Source organism: Tympanuchus pallidicinctus, unplaced genomic scaffold (genome assembly GCF_026119805.1).
Source record: "Tympanuchus pallidicinctus isolate F22 unplaced genomic scaffold, pur_lepc_1.0 scaffold24, whole genome shotgun sequence".
NCBI classification, from domain to species: Eukaryota; Metazoa; Chordata; class Aves; order Galliformes; family Phasianidae; genus Tympanuchus; species Tympanuchus pallidicinctus.
The window spans coordinates 4,536,165-4,558,021 of record NW_026294741.1 but is presented as its reverse complement, the minus strand read 5'-3'; the positions used below and the strand labels follow the sequence as shown (position 1 = coordinate 4,558,021).

Genomic DNA, 21,857 nt, shown 5'->3' with positions numbered 1-21,857 from the left:
ACTCTGGGCGCGCGCGCGGCGTGACGTCTGAGAGGCGCCGGAAGGAGGTGCGCGGCTCGGGGCGGCGGGAGGATTTGGCGGCAGCAGCGGGGGAGTGTGGAGAGCGGAGCAGAGCGCAGCCATGAGCGGGCGGCTGAGTGAAGGCGCCATCGCGGTGAGGGACCCTGAGGCGGAGGGAGCCGGGATGGGTCCGGCGTGTGAAGGTTCAGGGGGGAACGTGAGGACTGCGTCATGTCTTGGCTTGTGGAGGAGGGCCGGGGGGGGGGGGGCAAGGTGCGAGGAGAGGCCTGGCGCTGCCCCGTGGGCCGTTTCCCCTCAGCGTTCGGTCTCAGAGCGCAGCGTGGCACCGTTCTCATGCTCTTCCTCTCTTTTCCAGGCCATAATGCAGGGAGAGAACGTCTGCAAGCCCGTGCTGCAAGTTATTGTGAGTACTGGGGTTGCTAAATGTGGTGTGGTTTTGAAGGGCTTGAGGAATTAAGAAATGCTGAGCTGGTGTTTTCCCACAGAACACACGGGCTATCGCCACAGGAAATGGGCCTCCTCGGTACCGAGTGCTGATGAGCGATGGGGTGAACACGCTCTCCTGTGAGTATGAGGTGTCTGTAAGTGTGGTGGTGCCAACGATGCTACAACTTTAGTGTAATGTCAGTTTCCATAACAATCAACCCATTACTGAAGAAAGTAGGGTGTATGGGGAGCACAGGCTCTGGCTGAAGTGTGCAGCTGCATTGTAATGCTCAGGCAATTCTAGATGTGGTTTTGTAACACTGATTTTTAATGTAATTTATCTCAGTCTTCTTCTGACGTTAGTACGTGATCGTGAAATCATATTGTTTAGTTTAGATATTAGAAAGAAATTCTTTGCTGTAAAGATGGTGAGGCACTGGTTGCCCAGAGAGGTTGTTGATGCTCCCTCCTTGGAGACCAGGCTGGACAGGGCTTTGAGCAAGCTGACCTAATGGGACGTGTCTATTGCACAGAGGTTGGAACTAGATGATCTTAAAAGTCCCATCCAAACCATTCTATGAATCACAGGGGTTGGAATGGATTTCTGGAGATCTTCAAGTCCAGCCCACCTCCTAAAGCAGTTTCCTGACAGTAGGTTGAACAGGAAAATGTCCAGGTGGGTCTTGAATATCTCCAGATGAGGAGACTGCACCACCTCCCTGGGCAGCCTGTTCCATTGCTCTGGCACCTTCAGTAAAGAAGTTCTTTTGTGCGTTTGTATGGAGCTTCCTGTGTTCCTTTCCAGTTTTTGCCTGTTGCTTCACACCACTACACAGAGCCTGGTCCCATCCTTTTAGCTCGCACTCTTTCAATATATATAAACATTGATGAGATCAGTCATTGCACTCTTAGAATTTTGGGGAACGAATACAACATAATTTATGTTCAGGGTTGCAACTTATTAGCTGTTACTCTGTTTTCTATGTGCTACTATTAACTGAGCCTGTTGTAGATCTAATGTAATGCTTGTGGACTGGGACTGGGCAGCCCCTTTAATAGCATGTGTTAATGTATTTAATGTTCTTCTGTCCCTGTAGCATTCATGCTGGCGACACAGCTGAACCCCCTTGTGGAAGAGGAACGTTTATCAGCACACTGTATTTGCCAGGTTAACAGATTCATTGTCAACAGCTTGAAAGATGGAAGGTACGTGCATTTCTTTAAGCGTGGATCTACACAAAGGCAGCTGTGCTAATGGATGCTCTGTCCTGTGGGACTAAGTGAAGGCCAAATCTTTTTGATTAGGCATTTCTGAAAATAATAAGTGCAGGAAGGAAAGCACACGACGTAAGCACTTGCAGAAAGTAACTCAGTAATTGAAGGCTTCCAGGTGGAATACTCCAAATTGTACTGCTTCATTTCAATTCACTTAAAACTACCTGCTGTGGAAAAGAAGCAGCAAAGGTTACGTGGTGTGAAATCTTTGATCTTTTGTGAGACTTTGAGAGAACTCAGGTAGGTACTGTAAAACAAGAAGTGATCTGAGAGAAGTGATTGTCTGAAAATGATGTATGTGTGGGAGAACACGATCTGAACTTCTGCATCTGTTTTTTTTTTATTCCATGTTTTTGTGTAGGAAATGCAACAACTTTGAAGGCAGAGTGGATTCTCTTAAGAAATTTGGCATGGTTTTAATGCTTTTAAAACGCTGTTGTTTCAAGGCATTTGTGTGTGCCCATTCAGCCTGCTGTCAGTGTCCTTGGTGAAATGTGATACTTTTTCAAGTCTTGTACTACATGAGCAGGTTGAATTGATAGTGGAGAGCTTTTGTTTTCTATATTCCCTTATACAAAGAATCAGCCCCTAGTGGATGGTTCTCATATCTGCTCGAGGAGGATACTCAGAGCCTGATAGACTTACAGAGAGGGTGAGTCTTTATTACTGTCTATTTTGTGTTTGTAGGAGAGTGGTTATACTGATGGATTTAGATGTCCTGAAAACTGCTGATATGGTTGGTGGGACTGTTGGCAACCCAGTGCCTTACAACGAAGGTGAGTTTCCTCTATAAACAAAAACCTCTTGTGAGCAGGCTGCCTCTTATCACACTCTTTCAGCTATCTGTTCCTTTCTTCTCATTTAAAAAGAAGCAGTCAAGCATGTGTGACTCCCGTATGCTCAGAACAGAAATGTTCCCATCTTGAAAATCCTTGCTGTCTGTGTGACACAAAGTATGGTTTGTTCATATTTTTGTAAGCTCTGCATCTTGGCTGAAGCTTCCATCTCTAAGGAGTATTGAGAAGTGTCTGTGCTTTGTGTTAGCACTGACAGGTTTGTATTATGTGTTAGTGGGCTTTATGTAGGGATGCAGTGAGCATGTGAAAGCTGTTCTGTATCTCTTTATAGTGAGTAACCAAGGAAGGTAGGATTTCTTCTATCTGGGAAGAAAACGTCTGGAAGAAGACGTAATAATGATCTATAAAACTGTAAGATGGCACAGAGGGGATGAGTAAAGAATGATGAATCTCTTTCTTTTCTACATCCATTTGATACTCTTTAGTTCTCATATTATCAACTAACAGTTCTAAAACAAAGGCTGTACTGCACCTCCCAGGCAGCACGTAGCTAAATCACAGAGCACGTTGCTACATGAGGTAGGTGCCAGAAACTGGCACAGCTTCAAAAAGCAATTGCATGCAAAAAAAAAGGAAATAATAATCCATTAAAGGCTGTTAAACATAACAATGCATCCTCTGCATGAATGGAAGCACTGAAATTGCCCAAGGTAGGGAGGTGACTTACGGTGAAGAAAACATGGCCAGCGTGCAGGCTGTCCTGAGTACCTGTTCCTTCCCTGCCATCTGAAAAGTGATGCTGTGCTGGATGGCCCTTGGGCTGTGAATTATTAGTTTCACGTTGTGTCAATAACCGCGTTCTTCATTTTCACGTGCTGAATGAATTCTTGGGCAAATGTCTTTTTTTCTTTTTTTTTTCCTCCAAAATAATGTATTTTTTTTCCCCTGAGACGTTCAGATGTATGCCCCCTTCTTGGAGTTTTCTTTCCTGACAAGAGAGAGGATAATAAATGCTTAAAGAAAACATTTGAGTTTCTCCGTTGTTGGCGCACGTAGGGATAATGGCTGAAGCTCTACAGCAAATAGCTTTTTTTTTTCAGGGAATCTTTCCGTTTGTCTTTCTCCTGCTGGAAATGAATCAATTTGTTTTTACTGTTAAGGAACCACAGAGTAGTGACAGCAATTTCTGTAAGATATTTTGCACAAATGGTGGTACGTACTGCAATTCTGGTTTAAGATCTGCTTTGCTAACTGAAGTAGAAATAAGACTTTGTTGCCAAGACATCTTTCTTCATCAACTTTTCTTTTTCCTGGGGAATTAGAGATGCATTTGTTAAATGAGCCTAAAGAATCCTTTGTTCCTCTGATAGTTACTTAGCTAATTGCTGTTTAAAAAATGTGTTGACATCTCAGATTTTATGGCTTAATCTCACAGTTGCTGTAGAGACCAAGATGTTTGGAACACCTCTTGAGCAGACTGTATTGTCTTCCTCGTATCACTTGCCTGTATGATACAGGAGCACGTTTCTTGTGAACTGTGGTGTTCTTGTCATATTGTTGCTTAGAAACAACAGAGAAATCTTCTGTCTTGCAGAACTGAGCCAAAAATACATCTTTAAGAGTATAAATTCTGGTAAAATTCAAGTTATTTTGGTGAAAGTTCTGTTCTTCGCTTTGACACACAAGAGTACTCAGCAATGAAGACCTCAAATATAGATGGTTAAGAGATGGCAGATTTGCTGCAGGGTATGCTTTGTTTTAACACCAACACAGCATACACACAGCGATGGTGTTAGGGCTTGTTTGTTTGTTTGTTTTTTAACATTAAACAATATTTCAGTTACAGAAAACAAGTCTTACTTTTTAAATACTGATCTCAAATTGCCAACCTGGGATGAAATGATATTCCTTCCTATCCCAGAAGGACCCAGGCAGTGAGGAGATTGCTTTTGGCCACTTTGCAGTTGAGCAGTAGGTGGTTAATCTGCCTAACAAGGAAGCTGGAGATGCAATCTTCTTGATACATACCATAAAAACTTCTCAGGCAGCTTTTCATTATAGTATTGAAAATTAAGATGGAGCAGTTTAGTTCTTTGTACAAAGCTACATGGTAATGTTATTACTGTCATTAATCTCATTGAAATTGCTCTGATGTTGGACTTCATTCTTACTGTAACAATTACTTGCTACTTATATTTAATTTCTGTCATTAATCTTTCAGTGCTGAAATGCTTGTATACTTATACATTTGCTTTTCTTCCTGCTCTTTCCACTATTGCTTTTTGGTGTGTGTTCTTTCAAAGTGCATCTCCTCCTCCTTCCTCCATTTGTGCTGCAGCTCAGCCCTGGGACAGGGACACAGCAGGGCCTCTCAGTGGCAGATTGTTTGGACTACAGCTACCACATTAGACTGGGCTGTGTAGCCAAAGTCTTGGGTTCTGTGAAGCCAATATATATAGCAGGAACGTGATGAGGTATTTCAAGCGTTGGGTTTCCTTCGTTTGCACACTTCTCTTCTTGTAACTTCTTTCCCTGGCCAAGCGTATTTTCTCTGAAGTGTTGTCCTTTTCCTCTTCTCTTACTTGCAATGAATTTGGGGTTGAGCACTGACTCAGTCCTCTGAGTGAGGCAGCTGAAGGAGGGGGAACTCTGGTTCCTCCATCTAGTGGATTCTGCAGTAAGTGCACGTTGCTGTTTGACGTCACGCTGTTGCTAGGGAGACTTCTGTCTGCTGGGATGAGAGGAGCAGGGTGGTTTTGTGCTGTTACCTTGGTCTGGATTAAAAGTAACCAGAGGGCTACCTGTGCAGAGTAAGCAGCATCAGGCTGTGCTTTACCAGGGTAGTAGTGTCCTTCTGTGCTATCCTTTCTTGCCATTCTGTTCTGGGATTCTCTGCTTTGTTCCTTGCAGTGCTTATGGGTTCAATCTCACTTTTCCACTTTCCATCCACTTTCCACACTCTTGTTAAACATAACAAAGAGACTTTGCCTACCTTGGCCAAGGATGTCCTGCAAACTGGTGGCTGAAGTGTTAGCTGTGCCCAAAGAGACAACGGTGTTGGGTGTTGACTGACTTAAAGGCAAAATATGTTGGGAAAATGATTGTTCTTGTAAATTTTCTCCAGTTTTTGACCTATGGGTTGTTTCTGTAGTGTCATGTTTTCCTACATATGTCACTCTGTACTTTCTCTTGTAGTTTATTAGAGATGCAATTCAAGTAAAAGCCCTGTAGCCTAAAAAAAAATACATAAGATGTACTCAGTGTGGCATGCTCCTTATGCAGTGGGCCATTGTATCCCAAGAACCCCCATCACCTCCATCACTTCTTCATGTTTTGGAAATAAAATGTAGCAAGTGTTTTCTATAACTACAGGTTTGACTTTACCCAGTGTTTTTTTGGCCTCTCTGAATTTGAAGGAGTTCTCCCTATGTTTTTTTTTTTTTTTTTTTAATGCTGTCTGTTAGATAGTAGCAGAAACTACCTGTCAGAGAAATGGAAGCCTGTAAGAAGTGAGAAGTTGTCAGGGTTACTTCAGTGCTGTCCTTTTAAATAACTGTCAACGCTGAATTCTTCTTAAGTAGAAAGCAGTTGCTTGAGGAAAGAGATCTGACTGAAATTCCTCCATGTTAATATTGTTGAGCAGATAGCTTACTGCTGCTGTGCCCTGTGACACCTGAGTTTTAGTGTGTGTTCTGTGTTTAAAATCTTGTTTTCATGCAAACCTAATTTCCTGAAAATGCTGAAGGGTGGTTTTTAATTACTCTGCTCCCTGCTGTCCTAAATGGTCTCTTTCAATTTGATTACCAGGGCAGGGACAGCAACGTTCTTCAGCTCCAACAGCCAACACAGCACCCAACAAACCACAGCAACAGAATGGCAATTTGTCAGTAGCAGGTAAGAATAATCCTGGGTGGGATTTCTGCTTTCTAGTTGTGCACAGCAAAAATTAAAATTTAAAATAAAAAAAAAAAAAAGAAAGAAAAAGGCCCTTTCCGTAATAATGTTGCAGAAGAAACCACATCAGATGAACCTGTAGCTTGAAGAGATGAGTTGTCCCAAGAGGCTGCTGTCATTTGAGGCAGATTTCTTTATTTTTAAGATTCATTTTCCCCTCCTCCCCCTCTTCCCCAGTTAAAACAAATAGGAAACAGCTCTGCCAAAGCAGCATGAACTGAACATCTACTCTGATGCAATTCTGCATTCTTGAAAAGGTGCTCTGTGGGCACCCAAGTCAGCTACAATTTGTAACTGGCTGAAAGTTGTGTTGTCAGTGCAGAGCTATTGAGGCCAAACAGCTGATGGTGCAGGACATGTTCTGATCAAGATTTTAAATAGCAAGGTGCTGAAAAAGGCGAGCGACCTGTAGGCTTATTTTTAAAGCACTGAGGTTATCCAAGTCCAACCCTTGGTGCTGCTTTCACCCTGGTGTTCAGGAATGATTTTGGTATTTTGAAATTGCAAAATTTGGACACTTGCTATTCTAGCAGAAAACAACTTATTGTCAGCTTTAAGGACAGGAAGGAAAAAAGCCCTACGTGTATAGGCTAACGAGGTTCTGTTTAGAAGAGTAGTATTGCCTGACATCAGGAGGTGCTTTGATTGTTGGGTGCCATTCCTTACTTGTTTGTCCAAGTGTAGATCCAAAATGTGCCATATGTACTGCCAAGTGGTTGTTTGCCACCAGGCTGACTGAGCACATCTCCATCTTCACTGTATGTGCTCTTAGGGTCTGAGTGAGTCTCACTTGCAGGCTAAAAAACTGGTGTGACCAAGAGTAGGAGTGATTCAACAAACTTTTATATTATAGCATGTTGAATATGTTGATCTTCACCTACATTTTTTGTCTGCGTGGCTGAAATGCTGTGTGCTTTGTTGTGTTTGTTTTGTTTTCTCTTTTTGAAAGGTTCTGCTGCTCCAAAGTACCACGCGCCCTCAAACCAGTTTAGTAAAGCCAGTGCTCCCAGCTCAGTGAAGACACCAGGGGGAACGCAGTCCAAAGTGGTGCCCATTGCCAGCTTGAATCCATACCAATCTAAGTGAGTTATGATGGTTTGCCAGGTATTTCTGGCTTTATCATATTTACAGAGATGTATGAAATCTCTTGAACCATTCTTTATTAAGTCTTTATCTGTTGACATAGGGGAGAGGTACAGGGCAACAAAAGCAGAAAACCTACAGAAATAGCTGTGCAGGTTTTGTTTCATCAGCACTTTGAAAATCTCAAAACTTGGTGAAGTTACCCTGCTGAGCTTGATAGCTTTTTAATGTTTCAGTTGAGAAGCAGTTTGACTCACCTTTTTTCCTGATCATCTTTTTGGTAAGGTAATGACAGAACGTCTCAGTAAGCTATTCAGTGTGGCTACTGTTTTGTTGAAAAAGCTCGAGGAGGTAATTATTTTGTGAATGACAGTTTTTAAATTATGCAGAGTGATTTGATTACCTAAGTTTAAATGCAAATCGTATAATTGGGCTCTTGAGTTCTAGCATGGATTTTCAGAACAGACAAGCTGTTGTATGAGAAATCTGCCCTGGAAGAGTGAAGGATTTGAGGTGTGCTGCTCTGCAGAAAGATGGTTTGCTGCTGTGTCCTACTGGATGTTTTATGATTGGCTTTGTTGTTGCTTTCTATATAACTTTCTGCCTTTAATGGTCGAGGACATTAAAATAGCAGCAGAAAGGCAGGTAGAATTGCTGAGGCGCAGTGGAAAAATTGTGGCTTTTTAAATGGTGTCATTCCAGTTCCAAAGGTTGGTAAATTCAATCTCTCCTAAAAATAATAATAATAAAAAAAAAAACCACCACAACCAAAATATATATAAATAAAAGAAGATATGGAACAGCTCTGATTTCTTGCACAATTTCAGGTGGACCATTTGTGCTCGTGTTACCCAAAAAGGGCAGATCCGCACATGGAGCAACTCCCGTGGTGAAGGGAAGCTCTTCTCTATAGAGCTGGTTGATGAGAGCGTAAGTGTTCTATATTGAGAAAAAGATAATGGATGCCAGAAGCTGATGAACCCTTCATAAAGACAGAATAGAAGAAATAAAGTGTGTTACAGAAAATGTGGTTTTTTTATGATTATGACTGAAGTTCATATTCTATATTCATTAACTCGAACATCAGTGATCCAGTCCTTATCCAGCGTGAAGTCTTGAATGTATGGCGTTGCTGATTATTTTTTCATCAAAGTCTGTAGTATGTGACTCAATTTTTGCAGCTTCAAAATATGGTTGTTTAGGGAAACAGACAACCTAATGCTTTGCTTGTCATCATTTCCTTTAGATTGAGAATGAGCTCTCACCCTTACTCAGATACACGGTACAAAACAAGGAGTGAAAGGAGCGTCGCCTCCAAGTTATAAGCTTTCATTTTCGTGAGGAAATCAGGCTATAAATTATTGTAACACTCGGAAATTTCATCTGTGGTTTGTTTGGGGAATGGTATCTGGTTAATCCAACTGAACTTGTAGTTTGTCAAACCTCTTATCAAATTACCGCCTTCTGTCGTGAAAACAAACAAGATTCTGCAAGATTATATTTAGTATAAAATGTGAGGTTAATAATGTAACATGTTGTCATCAGCCATTTGTTTTCTCTGCGTGCTCTTAGTAGACAAATGTAAAAACAAAAAAAATTAGGGAATTTATAGTTGTTATTAATAAATACTTAAGGACTTGGCATTGTTTATGAGCAGGACTTAGCTCAAGATACTGCGTGCTAACTTGTGGAGCTAGGTGACCTGTTCAAACTTTCCTTTCCTGCAATGTCAACTAATGCTAGCTTCAAGAGTTCAGTGCTGTCTGTGTGATGGTAATTCCAGAGCTCTAGGGATGCTAATGAGACTTGAATCTGAGAATTGGTGGTCAGGTGTGGAATATGTCATTCTAGCTATAAGTGTAAATGTAAGGAGAGTGTTGTCTGTTTCTCAGGTGTTCAGGCTAGCCTGGCAGCCTGTGCTGTCTGTAGAACTGATGCCACTAAACACTGTTAGGGATTTCTTAATGTAATTTATTTACTTATGCTGAATTTCAGTTCTGACCGCCTCTCCTGTCTTCCTGCAGGGTGAGATTAGAGCTACAGCTTTCAATGATCAAGCAGACAAGTTCTTTCCTCTCATTGAACTGAACAAGGTACGGTAGTGTTGTGCTTTCATGGTCTGACATGAGCTAGAAAAGAGGCACTTCAGCATAGCAAGGATTTTTAAAGGTGAACACAATCTATTTTCTCTGTCTGACTTCTGATAATATCCTCTGTTTCATTGCTTTCTCCTCTAGGTATATTATTTTACCAAAGGCAATTTGAAGACTGCTAACAAGCAATATACAGCTGTTAAGAATGATTACGAGATTACATTCACTAATGAGACTTCAGTTGTGCCCTGTGATGATGCCCAGCATCTTCCATCTGTTCAGTTTGATTTTGTATCCATCTCTGACTTGGAGAACACACCCAAAGACTCGATTGTCGGTCAGTCTGAGCAGTGAAACGACATGCTATAAGACTTTGAAACTTTATTTTAGTATTGTGAATACTGGGGAGGCAGTGGGCAATAGGAGATGAACTTTTGGGTGGATTTAGCTTGTGGTGGTTGCTGTTAAAAATGCCTTAGGCAATTTGATGGTTAAGGTGTCTTTATCCTCTTCTGCTAACAATATATACTGATTTCTCTGCAAAATTGCATTTCAAGCAAAAGACAGTAAATGCTACTTGTTTATTGTCTTACAATCATTGTTTTCCACAGAAAAGGGTTGAAAGAAAAGTGTCCTTGCTCAGCACGTGTGCGTTTCATACCTTCCATGGTCTTGCTTGCTTTCACTATCTAATTATCTCGTAGTGATTTTGGCATGCTGCATTGCATCCGAGTCCAAGTTGCATGACTGTTTTGGCTTGCTTTGTGAAGTATTGGAGGTTTGTTTTTCTGTAATTCGTTGGGCAGAGTACTCCGGAAAAATCAGAGGCTTGGGTGGGGGCGAGGGAGCTCAGGTTTCACAGGCACAAGATGCATGTGATTCAGAGGCATTCAGCTGGGAATTTTAAAGGTAGACCTATGATGTTCAAAATAGGTTTTTATTGGGGAGTGCAAAGGGCTCTGCTTTAGCTCTTGCTGCCAAAATGTGCCGACTTCACAGGAATCACAGCATGGTTTGGATTGGAAGGGACCTCTGCAGGTCATTTAGTTCAGCCTCCAAAACTTGTTCAAGTTGCAGCTTCTGGTCTTGGGGGCTGCAGCAAGGGCAGCAGCCAGTTCCTTCTTTGTGTTAGTCATTTTGAGGCCACGTGCCCAAGAGCCTTCTGCTTAACCAGCAAGGGTGTGTTTAAGCACAGCAGGAACCCCGGCTGAAGTCCTTTGGCAGAATGTGATGGAAAAAGAGATTGTGATGCCTTGATCTCTTTAATGTGGTGAGGCTTGCATTCATGAATATCTTAATGAATTCGTCAACAAAATTAAAGCACTGAAGAATTCTGTAGTGGAGCACTCCTGCCATAATACACTTAATTTCCATATCAGATTTGATTTGAATAGGGAGCTGGGATATTACAAGGTAAAAATCTGACACTAGGAATGAATTCTTCTCTTGTGGTGTTGTATTCCCCAACTGTGACCCTTGAGCAACTCTAACTAAATTGTAACTCTTTTTCAGATGTAATTGGAATTTGTAAGAGCTATGAAGATGTCACTAAAATTGTAGTGAAAGCTAGCAATAGGGAGGTATCGAAGAGGAATGTGCATCTGATGGATACATCAGGGAAACTGGTGACAGCTACGCTATGGGGAAATGAGGTATGTGCTCTCTTAACCTGTTCTTGAGTAAAGGTTTCTTTGTGTAGGGTAAAGAAATACACACCGTTGTCATCTAAGATGGGCACAGTGCTGAGACAGAGTCCTGGGTGTTGGAGGATCTGGGGTAGAAAGAAGGTGAAAGACTGTCTGGTTTCATTCAGGTGTGATGTTCGTAACCTTTTTCTGACAGACTGCTGACATGATCTGACTAATGTGTTCTGAACAACTGCAGACATGATGTCTCAGGCACAAAGACTGTAGATAACAGGTTTCTGGTTTAGAAAAGGATACGAGTTGGGGTTTGATCATGGAGAAGCCCGATGGCTACAGATATCTTGTTTGTGAGTTTTATTCTTAGGGTAGGGTGCTTGTTACCCTGAATAAATTGCTGCTTAACTAGGGGTTTGAAAGGCTGTATTTCAGACTAAGAGTTTAAAATGTCAGAGTTTTGGGAATGGAAAGTTTGTGTAGTTACTGTGAGCTGCTCCTTTATCTTGAGAACAAACTGCTTTGTTTAACAAGGTGTAGATACTTAGGGTTTTATGTTCTGGTCTATAAAATGGGAGTCATCCTGCCAGCCTGCCAGTGGTGCCTCGTGGTTAAATGATCAAGTGCTCTGAGACTGGAGGTGGCTGAACATTGTCAACCATCTGCTGATATAAACAAAGTAAACTGAGGGTTCAGTATCATAATTTTATGGGGTTGAACCAGCTTGTTACTGGAGGGGTTACTAGTTATGAACGTCTTGTGTAAGTCTCAGATCAGGGATCTGTATTTTAGGAAGTTAAATGTTTGCTTTGTTGTAGAGTAAAGGTAACATAAGCATTAAGGGGAAGTGACTTATTGCTTGCAGCTGGCACACCTAGCGTCAGAATCCATATCTCCCCAATAACTCATTGCCTTATCTGTCAAGATGTGTGTTCTTTTTGTATCTCATGGATACAGCAAGTGCTTTGGCTAACTCCAGCTCATTTGTGGTCTGTAAGCACATGATCCTTTCCTTGCTTGTTAAGTGGTGTGGTGTCCAGGAAATCTATACCTTTCAAAACCTCTCTAGTGCCGAGAGATTCTTTGTTAGTGTCAGACTTTAGTTGGATAACAAACTGATAGCAACTGAACAGCATTAAAGCAGCTTTGTGAGATTAAAAACAGAAAATAGAAAGCTGAGGAAAGTGTTTGGTCAGCATACCTATGCTGCTTAAGCTGTAGGTGAAGAGACACGATTGGCTCAGTCAAGCCAAGTGAGTTATTTGATGTCCCATAGAGACTAATGTGACCAAATAACTCCTGGTTGAAGAAACCTTTGTTCCTATAGCCCATCTCCCTTTCTAAAATCCTTGTTTAAAACTCTTAATGGAGATGATCAGTCCCTTTTCTTTAAACTGGTGCTGCACAGCTGCTGCACTGGTAGGATTCTTTGGTTCTCCAAGAAATGGGGTGTTAGGATTATAAAACTGTTAGCTGCCTTTCCTAAACTCCCAGTGCTGCTGTCTGAAATCATACCTTCCAACTACACTAAGATGGTCTGACTTGGGTTTGGTCTTTTGTCATGATCTGTGAACTATGACTGCAGCTGTACTGTAGCATGCTGATGAATGCTTTCTGTTGTTTGTTTTTTGTTTGTTTGTTTTTTCCACATGTGCAGGCTGAGAAGTTTGATGGTTCCAGACAACCTGTGATAGCCATCAAAGGAGCCCGGGTCTCTGATTTTGGTGGTAGAAGCCTGTCTGTCATGTCATCGAGTACAGTGGTTGTCAACCCTGATAGCCCAGAGGCTTTCAAGCTCCGAGGATGGTATGACCGTGTGCTTGTGTCGACTCATTTCTCCTGCTGTGGAGTATTTGTGTCATTCTATTTATCTACATTTGAGCAGTCTATAGAGTAGTGAAGAAAGGGAGCATAGGGTGTGGGTTCCAGGCTTGTAGAAACTTCTCTTCCTTTAAAGCACTGTTCAGTTTGAAAACTTGTAATTCCGTGTCAGAAAATAAAACAGGAGTGTAGCTCATGCTGACCGAAAGTCTTGGAAGACTGCATGAAATCAACTCTGACCAACTCTATTTTCTGATTAACAGAGAGGACAGAGTTCTGTTGTGTCCCCCGTTAATATGAACTGCAGCAACTATGTTGACTTCTTAGTGTCTATTCCTTAACAGATATTTTCAATTAGTGAAATAACACTTTTATTTTTATCAGGAAAACCAAGTGACTTCTCAGTCGCTTCATTCTAGCGTAGGTAGTTGCTAAATTATCTGCTACAGCTCCTAACACAGTGAGATTTGGTGTGTGTGCTAATGGGGTGAAGTCCCTACAGCATCCTTTCTTGTGAATCCTGGGCTCACGTTCTGCCTCAATCCTTTAAACATGCATAAAATATTTGTTGGCGTTCTCCATTATTCAGATTGAGCCGAGCTGCTTCTATACTTCAGAGGGTTGTTGAAGATGGAATTGATTGTGGGTCTTAGCTATTGCTGTCACATTTTAATTGCATTCTGGTTTTGAGTTCTATTGGCGTTTCTCAAATCACAAAAGACGCTGAATGGGATGATAGTACAACCTTTTTCAGAAAAGGAGTGCTTTCTTATTTTAACACAGGAGGCATAATTTGTTCAATGCTATTTGCTTTTCCTTTTGAAGCTGCTGCAAAGATAATGGTACCGTGTAATTTAATTTTAATTATGGAAATATCTTGATGCCCTTAAATCTTGTTATCTGACTGCCTTTAAGAAGCGTGCAGTGCGTGGTCTGACCACTAGCTGGCAAACAAATTGCAGTTATATAGAACAAAGCTGCCCTCCTTTTGTGGGTTTATAAAATACTATGCTAATTAAGTCAGAGTATTAACTTATTCTGAAATGCTATTTTTGTTTGCAGTGTGCACAAATTACTGTAATTGTTTCCTTTGCAATCATTGATTTTTTTTTTAAGGAAAAAAAAATCCTTTGTGTATTAAGTACATGAAACTAAACGTAAGTTTATGATAAGCTGGACTGCCATCCAAAAATAGCAATGCATCTTTGTGGTTCCAGGTTTGACTCCGAGGGGCAGCTTCTGGAATGTGCCTCCATCTCTGATGTGAGGGGTGGGTCGGCATCAGGGGTGAATACCAACTGGAAAACTTTGTATGAAGCCAAATCAGAGAGGTTGGGACAAGGAGATAAGGTAAGGCATGGCAGCTGACTGCAAGCCTTGTGTGTTCGAGGTGGGGGGGAAGAAAACCTTGGTGTTCTGCTTGTTGGGAGAGTCCAGTTGTTGGGCCGTGTGTGCTTGCTCTGTGTACAACAAAAACCAAACAAACCGAAGCTCTGAAGCCAAGTCCCTTGCTGATGTTGCAACGTGATCCTATGTGTGCAAGAGATTTCTAAGTCTTGGATAAAGAGTGACAAATAGACCAGCCCAAGATGCTAATGTGAGTAGCACAAAGTATTGTAGGGCAAACAGGTGCATTTGGAGGAAGGGTTTTCAAGGCAGACCTGCTCAATAGGAAAGCCAGACCCAGGTCTATTTTTCTAGCATTCTTAGGCTTAAAGTGCTTCTTGACTTGTTCCAACCTATTTTTAAAAATGTATAACTGGTTTTTTTTCCTCTTTTCAAGATTTTAGTACTAAGCCATTCAGGGTAGAGAAAAACTTTGATCTAGATAAAGAACTTCCACAGGAAATAACTGAATTACTGGTGCCTTTCTTGCATGTGGTTCTTAACCCCTGTTCATCTGTTGAAAGACTTGGCTGTGGTCTTAAACCATTAGGGTGATGATTTTAGTGTGGTGAGTGGGTATTTTGTTCTGTGGGCTATAGTTTAATCAAACGCTTATCTGTAATGCTACACAGTAGGCTTTCTAGTTTTTTTTTTTGTACTGACTCCTAAAAGAAGCATAGGAAAGTGCAGAATCTTAATCCTGTGAAAAAGTAGAGATTTGAACAGACACAATGGAGAAGCAAATGTGCTTTATCTGAAGGAAGCCTAGCAATCGGAGTTCCCCGCAATGGAAACACAGAATAATCTTGCTCTGGGGGCTTTATTTAACATCATGGAAGCCTGGAAATGATTGTGACAGGGGTTGATTTACAGTTTCCCAATAATCCATAGCTGTTAAGCTTCCTAATCCTAAATATCCAAGCATGGACGCCTTGCTTTGTAGTTGATTCAGAATTGGAAAACACTGAGTATTTTGAGGCTAATGTTGCACACTCACTCTCCTAGGCGGATTATTTTAGCTGTGTGGGCACAATAGTACATCTGCGCAAAGAGAACTGCATGTACCAGGCCTGTCCCTCTCAGGATTGCAACAAGAAAGTGATAGACCAGCAGAATGGACTGTATCGCTGCGAGAAGTGCGACCGCGAGTTCCCCAACTTCAAGTACCGCATGATGCTGCTGGTAAGTGAGCCGGTGGGGGCAGGCAGGGCTTCTCCCTGCTCCCCACTGGGCACTGAAGGCTTTGGAGAGAACGTTAGGCTGCTGAGTTTGTCAGAGGTGCCCGTGGGTTAGAAGCGACTCGTGCCTGTACCTGGGTGAGGGGTGTTTCATTGAGCTGCTAAGCAGTTTGTTTTCCTAGCGCTCCAATTAAAAGCTTTTCTCTTTGCCAAAAAGTTGATGCTAGCTCAGTTGATTCTGGTTTCCAAGTGTACTATGCAGTGCAGAGTACAGATGGCCTACGCCTCTTCAGTAGTGAAGATAAACTGAAGTAAAATGGCATTTCTGGAGAGCAGTAATTGCACTTTTACAGCTGCTACCTATATTTAGTACATTTTCTTTTGTAGGTATTGTTCTGTCTCAGGCTTTAATGGAGCCTGCTTCGGGAGGCAGTGAGGATAATTATTGTGATATACCCCATAAGCATTGAACCTTCTTCTGTTTTTACACTGTACATTTGAGTTGTATCTGCTTCTTAGAAATGCTGTGCCAGGTGGGCATGCAGAGAGAACTATCCCTGCAGTCTCACTAAAACACAAACTGCTTGAATAATTTCTAGCAGATAACTTCTAGGAATGCATGAACTACTTAATGTAGCAGAGTCGCTCTCCTAGAATATAAAGGGGATTATGAGGTTAAAATCAAGGCCTTAAAAACAGTTTGTCTCCTATTTTTGCATTCCTAATTGTCAAAGCAGCCTCACGGGTGAGGCTGGTACTTGATCTGTTTATTGCTCTGTCTTGTTTTTGAACATTGTGATAGTTGTCTCATAGCGTAGCATCACAGGTATTTAAGCCCATGTTCTAAATAAATGCAGGTCTCAGTCTTGCTGGTGTCACCCTTGGCTGTTACTGTTCTGGGCTACTATTCATGCTTGCAACTCATCAGTGATAGAGGAAAAGGAACTGAATATCCATCACTGTTTATTCACAGCGATCTTGTTGGCCTCTTCTTGCGATACAACGTGCTGACAACATTAATATGCTTTAAATGACTCTGACGTTCTGTTGAGCTCTTTTAAAAAGTAAAATAACAAGTTAATTGTCTTCCACCCTCAGTGATGGCAAGTGCACAGGGTTCTTGAGCTGTGAAATAAATACCACTTGTAGCTGGTGCTCAAAGAAGACGGTACGACTGGATGGAATTACTTTGTTTTGTTGGTGGTGGTGGTTTGTTTGTTTGTTTTTTAGGTGACCATTGCAGACTCTCTAGATTACCAGTGGGTGACTTGCTTCCAAGAGTCAGCAGAATTCATTCTTGGGCAAAATGCTACTTTCCTGGGAGAGCTGAAGGAAAAGGTCAGCCAGTTAACTTATTACATTTGTAGTAAATGCCGAGAAGTGAGTCTGTGTTTTACACCTTGCTGTTGAGCAGATCTCAGATTTCCTGCATTCTGTGATCCTCCCAGTGAGGAAATATTCCTGTGATGTTGACTTAAAGCACAACTTGGGCAAGATGCAGTTTGCTTGTGGAGAACCAGTGCTGATGCAGCAGAGAGCGTGCTCTCATCCCTGTGTGCATACCTGCTGTACTCATAACCCTGTGCAAGGGCACTGGGTTGTGTTCATGTTGCTATAGTAGAAATCAATAGCATTATTAAAACAAATACAAAATGCTCATGTGAAAGGAGGGGATTTTCTGACGAGAAAAGGGATTTATCTGAGAAGAAGCTGATGTTGCTCATGCTCTGAGCTGGTAGGCCAGCTCAGAGGTCTGATGGCCAAAGACTTTCTCCAGATGTTGGACTTCAGAATCTTTTACAAGTTCACAAATCATCGCTTCTCCCTATTCTGAAGTTCTTAGCAGGGACTTGTTTACTCTTCTCAGGATTATTTTCCACAGGCCATCTGCCTGGAGAACAGAGATTTGCCTGGTTTCCCCCGTGGTTTGCTCCCACAGTCAGTCTGTCTACCTCTGAGCTCTTTTGGCTGTTAGATTGAAGATCAGCTTGTCCCTGTCACCTGGACCTTGAGGGACAGCTGTCTTCCTGTCCGTAGCCTTTAGAGGGCTGACAGCTGTAACCCACTGACTGCAGCAGAAAGGACAGACTGTTTTATTGTACCTACATTGGAAAGATCTGCACAAAACTGTTCTAGGCATGAATGCGAGCAGTGCTATCCCTCATGTGTTCCAAAAAATTGTTTACAAAACCAAAAAGCTTCGGAACACTTTGTATGTATCTTTGTAAGTAGGCAGGAAGCTTTTTGGACCTGTGTGTCAGGCCATTTCTGAAGGCTCTTTTTTCATCACATATTACCAGAAACTTTGAGGGCAGTGCAAAAACCATGACTTTTAAAATAGGTCATTTGCAGAGATGCTTAAGTAATCTTTCTTTGGCAGATTAGAATGGTTTTTAACATGGCTGTAAGCCATTAAATGCTAACAGACAGTATTTTCTTTGCTCTGTCTCTGTGCTTCTCTGCTGTGTTTTCCTTTCTTCCCACCAAAATAATCTCCTTTTGCTTTTAGTTGACTACTACACAGTATCTGTGGGGCTTTGTTTTATATTTTTTCACACTGTGGAAAATGCATTAAGTTACTGTACTGTCCATGAATGCTGCTGTGCTCCCACACAGAGGCTATGGTATGGCTGATGTAAGGGCTCCACAGTTGTTCCAGTCATTGGTCAGCCCTTTGCTTGGCTCTGGGATCCCAGGAGGCTGTAAACCTGGTGGTCCTGAGCCATTTCTGTAAAGCAGGGCTTGTTTCCCCATAACCCCACACTTTTACTCTGGATTGTAAGTGATGTAAAGCTCGTGGTCTGTATGCTACAAGTTTTTGTAGCATCCTGCAGGCTGGACACCTCTGTTCTGTAGGAAGATGTATTCCTAGGACATTCTAATTAGGTGTGCCTGCACTTCTGAATTTCCATTTTCAGACGTTATTATCTTGTCAATATTGTCTTAGTTCAGTCATGCTTAATCTCTGCTAGAGTTCAAACAAAACTTCTTAGTCACTTTTAATGCCAAAGAGAGTGGAGGAGAGACAGCAGATCCTATGCAACGATACAAACATGTAATGTCTTTTGAAGAGCTGCCTAATGGAAACGGCCGGGGATAGAAAATGGAGCATAATATGGAAGGAGCCCTTGAGCAGGAATGCTTTGTGTTCTGGGAGAAATTGTTTTTGATTTGACACTTTTACGAGCTTTAAATTTGGTGCTCGATGTGTTTTCAGTAAGCTCGTCTTAGTGGTTTTTCTCTGCAGACCTCATCCAGTGCCCTGTGAAGTCAGTGGAAATCTTTCTGCTGCTTACAGTGTCTGTTGAGTCCACGTACAGCCAGGGACTGTGTGAAGCATGGGCATGCCAAGTCTTTCATCTCCTTTTCTACCACGCTTGTTACTCAGAAAAGTACTGTGGGGCAGTGACTGGTCTGCTAGCAGCATTTTCCACTCACTAATGGTTGGTGTAGCTTGTGGCAGGAGTGGAAACGGAAGCCAAATCCTTGATCAAGTGACCTTCCTTATCCTCTAATCTGTGTGATGGTCTCAGGAAAGGGTTTTCAATATTCAGGAAGGATATGCCAAAATTTGGCAGTCTGCAGCTCGCTACTTCTGTTTGCTTTCATTTGTTGCACTTTCTAAACCTTAGAAGAATCGCAATGTGGTGTAAAATAGCACTGCTCACATTCAAACCAGCAGCTTTAACGATTGGAATGAGAGTGAAGGGGATGCTCTACCTTTCCTGGATTGAGTGTGTGTTTGGTAGATGAATGTATTAATGTATCATGCTGTGGATGGAGCATTTTTGTGGAACATCAGCAAAGATTTAAGCACGTTTTTACAACAACAAACTTTCCAGTCTTCAACTTGTCTGATTTTTCTATTGTTTTGACAAATTGTCTGTAATAAATGATGATTATGTTTAGTGCTCATATGGCAATTAGAAGTAGCTTATGTTGTAAATGTGACATGGCCTTCTGATGGCTATAAAAGATGTTCAAAACATCCACTCTTTTATAGATCATTGTTTAAATGGGTCAGTCAGGATATGAAGGATGTGCACAGCTTCAATGGATAAGAAATTGAACGACTGATAACAACTAACAGTGAATTAGTTAGCTCTGTCTGTTTGGCTGCAGGCTCACTGCAATTCTGCCTTATTTTGTTTAGATCTCTAAAAAGTTTGTTTTCACCTTGAACTATAATTTCAAAAGCTTTAAGCTGTGGTGTTGGCGTGTAAAATTTGGGGGTCTGTGTGCGTGAATGAGTTGGTTTGTATATTTTGTGAATGCTAGCAAAAAGTAAGCTGTTGTGAAGGGTCATGGCACTGCAGAAGCTTGAGTGTGTGCAGCTGGTGCCTGTTCTTTGTCCTCCTCACAGAACGAGCAGGCGTTTGAAGAAGTCTTTCAGAATGCAAATTTCAACACGTATGAGTTCAAGATCAGAGTAAAACTGGAGACGTACAACGTAAGTATCCTCCACAGTGCTGCCATAGGAGATGGCTTCCACCTCTCGTCTTTGTGGGCTGAAGTTTCAAGTGGCTTACAGCAACCACTGTCAATCCTGGGCACCAGAGGAGGATCCGCTGCCTTTAAAGCCGTTTCCTCTCTGGTTCCTCCAGCGTGACTCGTTCCAAATGAAAGCAGTGTAGCTGCTCTGGGAGTTGTCTGCTCTCCCAGCTAATCCTGGTACCACGAACAGTGAGTTACCAGGGCACAGAGGTTAGAACCAAACGCCTCGGGCACTGAGTATTCTTTCTGCATGCCATTTTTTCTCTTTCACAGGATGAATCTCGTATTAAGGCTACAGCGCTGGACGTCAAACCTGTAAACTACAGAGAATACAGCAAGAGGTTGATCGCGAGCATCAGGAGAAATGCTCAGCTAGGATGAAAAGGCTCGTGCTGCTTGATCAAAGCTACAAACTTCCAGGAAGAACTCAGAGGATGTTACATTGACTTTTTCCTTGCTCTGTGTATGACAATTTGGCATTAGTTACACCACGAGTGGTGGCCCAGTGTAGTGGGCTGAGTGATTTAATGCGTTTCTCTGAAGATGTGCCCCTGGTAGCTTAAGAGTGCACCCGATGGCCATGACGCTGTTGGCTCCTGTGGTCTATTAAACTGTGACAGCACTATAGAGGATCCTCTAGAGAGATTGTCAGTATCTTTAGACAAAGCATTCAGAAAATCTGAAGTAACTTTGCTTTCTTGCTATACATAAACCTGAATTACATAACCATTGTGTCGTCTTTGCAAGAAAATAGTGACAACCTTGGCACTTGGACTTGTTCTGCAGAGGATGGGAGGGGGGGTGTCATGCAGCCTTCAGATCTGGACGAAGGAGAGCAGGTCTATTAGCACGAGTTAGTTATTTTCTGTAGAATTCAAAGGCTTTTTCTTTCCACAGGTGCCATGCAGTTAATGCTTGGAATGGCAATATGGTAGAATTATTAATCAAAGACATATCTTTTATATCTGAAGAATATCCTTCCTTCAGGGTTTAATAGACTGAGTCAGATGGGTCTGATATTAATCAAAATTGTCTCTTCTGAGGAAGGCAGATAAGCATTGACTCTCCATCCCCCAGGGAAATCTAGGCAACTACAAAGCATTGCTTTAGTTTTCACTTCAATTAATACTATAGGTTTTTGGCTGATTTTAGCACGCGTTTCCTTCCTATGTGTGTTCTGTATCTATGTTCAGTTTGTTAGGTTTTATTTGTAACGATGTTAATCCAAACCTGGTCTTTCAATGGGGGGGAGCTTTGTTTGAATAAACACTGTTTAATTCCTGCGTAGTGAATTTTGCTTTCTTTGAACACCAAAGGCTTCTCATTACTGGAAAGCAATTAATTAGCTTTCATAATAAGCATTCACTTGGGGGAGACGTTACCTTATTACTAACTCTAAGGTTAGACTGAAGAAAGGAGTCTTCTTTGCCTGATGTTAACGGCATGGAAATGCAGTGATATTTTCACTATTTCTGTGCCTGAGAATGCTGATGAGCTGGCACTTCTGGGATTTTTATTGACGTTTACACAGCAGTCTAAAACTAACCAGGCTTTGAGATTTGTTCAGACACAGAGCTAGTACAGAAAACAGTAATTATGCTACTGGGCTTTTCAGTCAGCAGAGCATGCTAGCTCTGTGTGCTCCTAATCACATTAATTATGTGTTCCCTGGCTGCAGCTCACAGCTTG

General features: G+C 41.9%; 1 protein-coding gene across 1 annotated transcript; it reads left to right on the top strand.

Moving 5' to 3' along the window:
- The first annotated feature begins 31 nt into the window (after positions 1-31).
- On the top strand, positions 32-21,455 carry RPA1 (replication protein A1). The gene is made up of 17 exons (XM_052688418.1): positions 32-154; positions 377-424; positions 507-585; positions 1,545-1,653; positions 2,410-2,498; positions 6,327-6,413; positions 7,423-7,555; positions 8,384-8,486; positions 9,581-9,649; positions 9,794-9,986; positions 11,162-11,301; positions 12,947-13,095; positions 14,328-14,460; positions 15,502-15,678; positions 16,905-17,012; positions 20,038-20,124; positions 20,442-21,455. The coding sequence occupies exons 1-17, from the start codon at positions 122-124 to the stop codon at positions 20,547-20,549; spliced, it is 1,845 nt and encodes a 614-aa protein (XP_052544378.1). The 5' UTR covers positions 32-121; the 3' UTR covers positions 20,550-21,455.
- The last annotated feature ends 402 nt before the right edge of the window (positions 21,456-21,857 follow it).

Excerpts from the sequence above, each read along its gene's own strand:
- RPA1 (XM_052688418.1), top strand. The coding sequence starts at position 122 with ATGAGCGGGCGGCTGAGTGAAGGCGCCATCGCG. Across the intron at positions 9,650-9,793 it reads CTCTCATTGAACTGAACAAG|GTATATTATTTTACCAAAGG; the intron begins GTACGGTAGTGT and ends TTTCTCCTCTAG. Across the intron at positions 15,679-16,904 it reads AGTACCGCATGATGCTGCTG|GTGACCATTGCAGACTCTCT; the intron begins GTAAGTGAGCCG and ends TTTGTTTTTTAG.